This window comes from Stomoxys calcitrans, chromosome 2, assembly GCF_963082655.1.
Source record: "Stomoxys calcitrans chromosome 2, idStoCalc2.1, whole genome shotgun sequence".
Classification (NCBI taxonomy): domain Eukaryota; kingdom Metazoa; phylum Arthropoda; class Insecta; order Diptera; family Muscidae; genus Stomoxys; species Stomoxys calcitrans.
Window position 1 is genome coordinate 103,875,375 of NC_081553.1, and position 2,936 is coordinate 103,878,310.

A 2,936-nucleotide genomic window follows, 5' to 3' on the forward strand; every position below is an offset into this window, starting at 1 on the left:
ATTTCCCGATAAAGGGTCTAAAGCCCATAAAAGCTTTATTTTTTATCCGATTTCGCTGAAATTTGAAACAGTGAGTAGTTTTAGGCCTCCCAACATCGGACTCAGATATAGTTCAGATCGGACTATATTTAGATATAGCTCCCGATAAAGGGCCTTAAGCCCATAAAAGCTTTATTTATTATACGATTTCACTGAAATTTAAAACAGTGGGTAGTTTTAGGCCTCCCAACATCGGACCCAAATATCGCTCAGGTCGGACTATATTTAGATATAGCTGCCATATAGACCGATCTCCCGATAAAGGATCTTAAGACCAAAAAAAGCAGATTTTTATCCGAAAATACGACTTGCATATGGGTTCTCGAGACCTGAATAAAATATGATACGATATAATAGTGGAGTTATAACAAAATTACAGATCGGTCACAATTTATTAGACCACTCAATGTCCATGCTGAATTTGATAGTATAAGTTATTCAGTTTTCACCGGATTGTGACAAAAAGGGGTTTACATATATACCCGAGGAGGTGGGTATCCAAAGTTCGACCCGGCCAAACTTAATGCCTTTTTACTTGTTTTAAAATACTTTGTTTTATTTTGCTCCGAACAATTATCCATGAACATGCACATAGAACAAAAGACAAATCTCAACACCACACATGGTATAGAAGCCAACTGTTGGCCTCACAATGGGCTTCTAATAACAGTTATAAAAATTACCTTTACAGTTAAACAGTTCAAAAACGCATTTGCTATAAAAGCATGATGATTTGGCGAAATCGGACAAATATTCTAATAATTCTTGCCTTAACTTTGTATACAAGTTCAGCATTATGACCGAAACAAATGTTGGATGCAAATTCCGACTTCGAAGTAGTACAACAACAACTTTGGACTAATCTTTTAAGCCATATAGAGAAAGAGGAGCACTACGAATGGACTCTGATGGTGGCAGAGGGTGAGGTGAACTTTTTGTATAATTTGCTATGGCAGCAAATGGAAAAAAGCCTACTTATCAATCAAAATTATGCTGAGAATTTTAATTTACATCTTAGAAATACAAATTTTATCACAATAGCCATAATGCCGGAAATGCAATTAAACGATTTTGCTTCATTAATGGCGGACAAACTGGATTTGTTAAGAAGTAATCGCCTTATTATTATCTACAACAAAAAGAGTACCGATGGCAAGCAGCTATTAGCCTTGGAGAAGCTATTCCAATATTTCATTCACTATAAAATGTTAAACGTGGCAGTGTTGCTGGAGGACTTTGCACTCACCCGATTGATATACACTTTCGAGACGTATCCCAAATTTCAAATTCAAGCTCAAGATCTGGGAAATGAAATTATCAAACGGCCCTTATTTCCCTTCAAGGTAAATAACATCTATGGCCAAGTTCTGAGAACAATACCTGATCAGATAATGCCTCGCTCTGTGGTGTACTTGGATGCTCGGAATAGAATGCAAGTCACCGGTTATGTCACTCAATTTGTTCGCATGTTCGGCAAATACATCAATTCGACTCTCACCTTCCCCGACACCATGATACCAGGCAGTACTCTTTTCTATCGGGATTTTGTTAACTGGACGCAGTTGGATTTGTTGGATATTCCCTGCAGCATAACACCCATGGCTGTGGGTAACACCACAAGGCTCATGTCACAAATCTTTGAAGTTTTGAGTTGGTGCCTCATGATACCTGTGGAACAACCTGAAACTTATCAAGACTTTTTGAGGAGATTTTTGACGCTCAAAACTATTGTTGGCCTCTTCCTAATGGACTTGGTCTACACCACCTTACTAACATTGGCAACCTATGTAAACGATTGGAAACATCGAGGAATTTATAAATGGAATTGGGTCAACATTTGTTTGAATCCTCAGGTCATCTTGGCCCATTTGGGATGCTCATTCCATGCAGCATTCTCTCCGGCGGCTTCGCTACGCATCATCTACATATGCCTGTTTGTTTCGGGACTATTGTCCACCACCTTGTTCACTGTACAAATGAATGTTTTTCTCACAAAGCCCAGTGTGCGCACCATCTCTTCGCTCGATGATATGCTAAAGCAACGCGTCAACATACTGGCCTCTGAGCAGGAATTCCATGCCTTAATGAATATTTCGGGCAATACTTTTGAGCCTTACCTTTCGCTTTTTCACCTTGTGGACACCTACGATGAATTTGCGGACATTCGCACCTCCTTTAACACATCCTATGCTTATCCGGTTACTTCTTCTGTTTGGTATGTCTACGATGCAAGGCAGAAATTAGCGGCCAAACGACTTTTTAGACATACCAACATCTGTTTGAAGAGTCTCGATCCCATGGCCTTTGTATTGCCCCGAAACTCCTGGTACAAACCCAAGGTTGACACCTTAATATTGCGTGTACAGGAAATGGGACTACTCAATTATTGGCTCGAAAATAACTTCCACGAACTGGTAAGAAGCCATTTAGTGACTCTGAAAGATTTACCTGATTCGAAACAGGAAGATGGTGCTATTAAAGTACGTGATTTTTATGTGGTCAAGACTATGTTGAAGGCATTTGGCGTATGTTTGGTGGTATTTGTTTTCGAGCTAATTTGGTTCAATAGAATGGCAATTTTAAATGTAAATCCACATCGGCTTTTAAGAAAGTTTTAATGAATAAATAACTTCTCATTGGAAGTTTTAAGAGGAGATAAACTTCTCTTATATAAAAAATTAATTTGTGTTTGTTTGTTCCGTATACACTCAGCTGAACCGATTACCCTGAAGGAAACATAGGCTATATGATCTTTTGATGTCGAAGGGGAGACGGACCCTCCCCCTTATGCCAAAAACACCGCCCAAAATCAAAAGTGGACCGATCGGGACAATATGGGTATCAAATGAAAGGTATTGGAGAGTAGCATACGAATATGGTATTAAAATCTGAGTCTA

At 38.9% G+C, this 2,936-nt stretch overlaps 1 protein-coding gene across 1 annotated transcript; it reads left to right on the plus strand.

The window, feature by feature from the left end:
• The first annotated feature begins 848 nt into the window (after positions 1-848).
• On the plus strand, positions 849-2,657 carry LOC106083628 (uncharacterized). Its single transcript, XM_013246775.2, has one exon. The coding sequence runs from the start codon at positions 849-851 to the stop codon at positions 2,655-2,657; it is 1,809 nt and encodes a 602-aa protein (XP_013102229.2).
• The last annotated feature ends 279 nt before the right edge of the window (positions 2,658-2,936 follow it).

Bases quoted from the DNA above. Each gene is read 5' to 3' on its own strand.
- LOC106083628 (XM_013246775.2), top strand. From the start codon at position 849: ATGTTGGATGCAAATTCCGACTTCGAAGTAGTACAACAACAACTTTGG.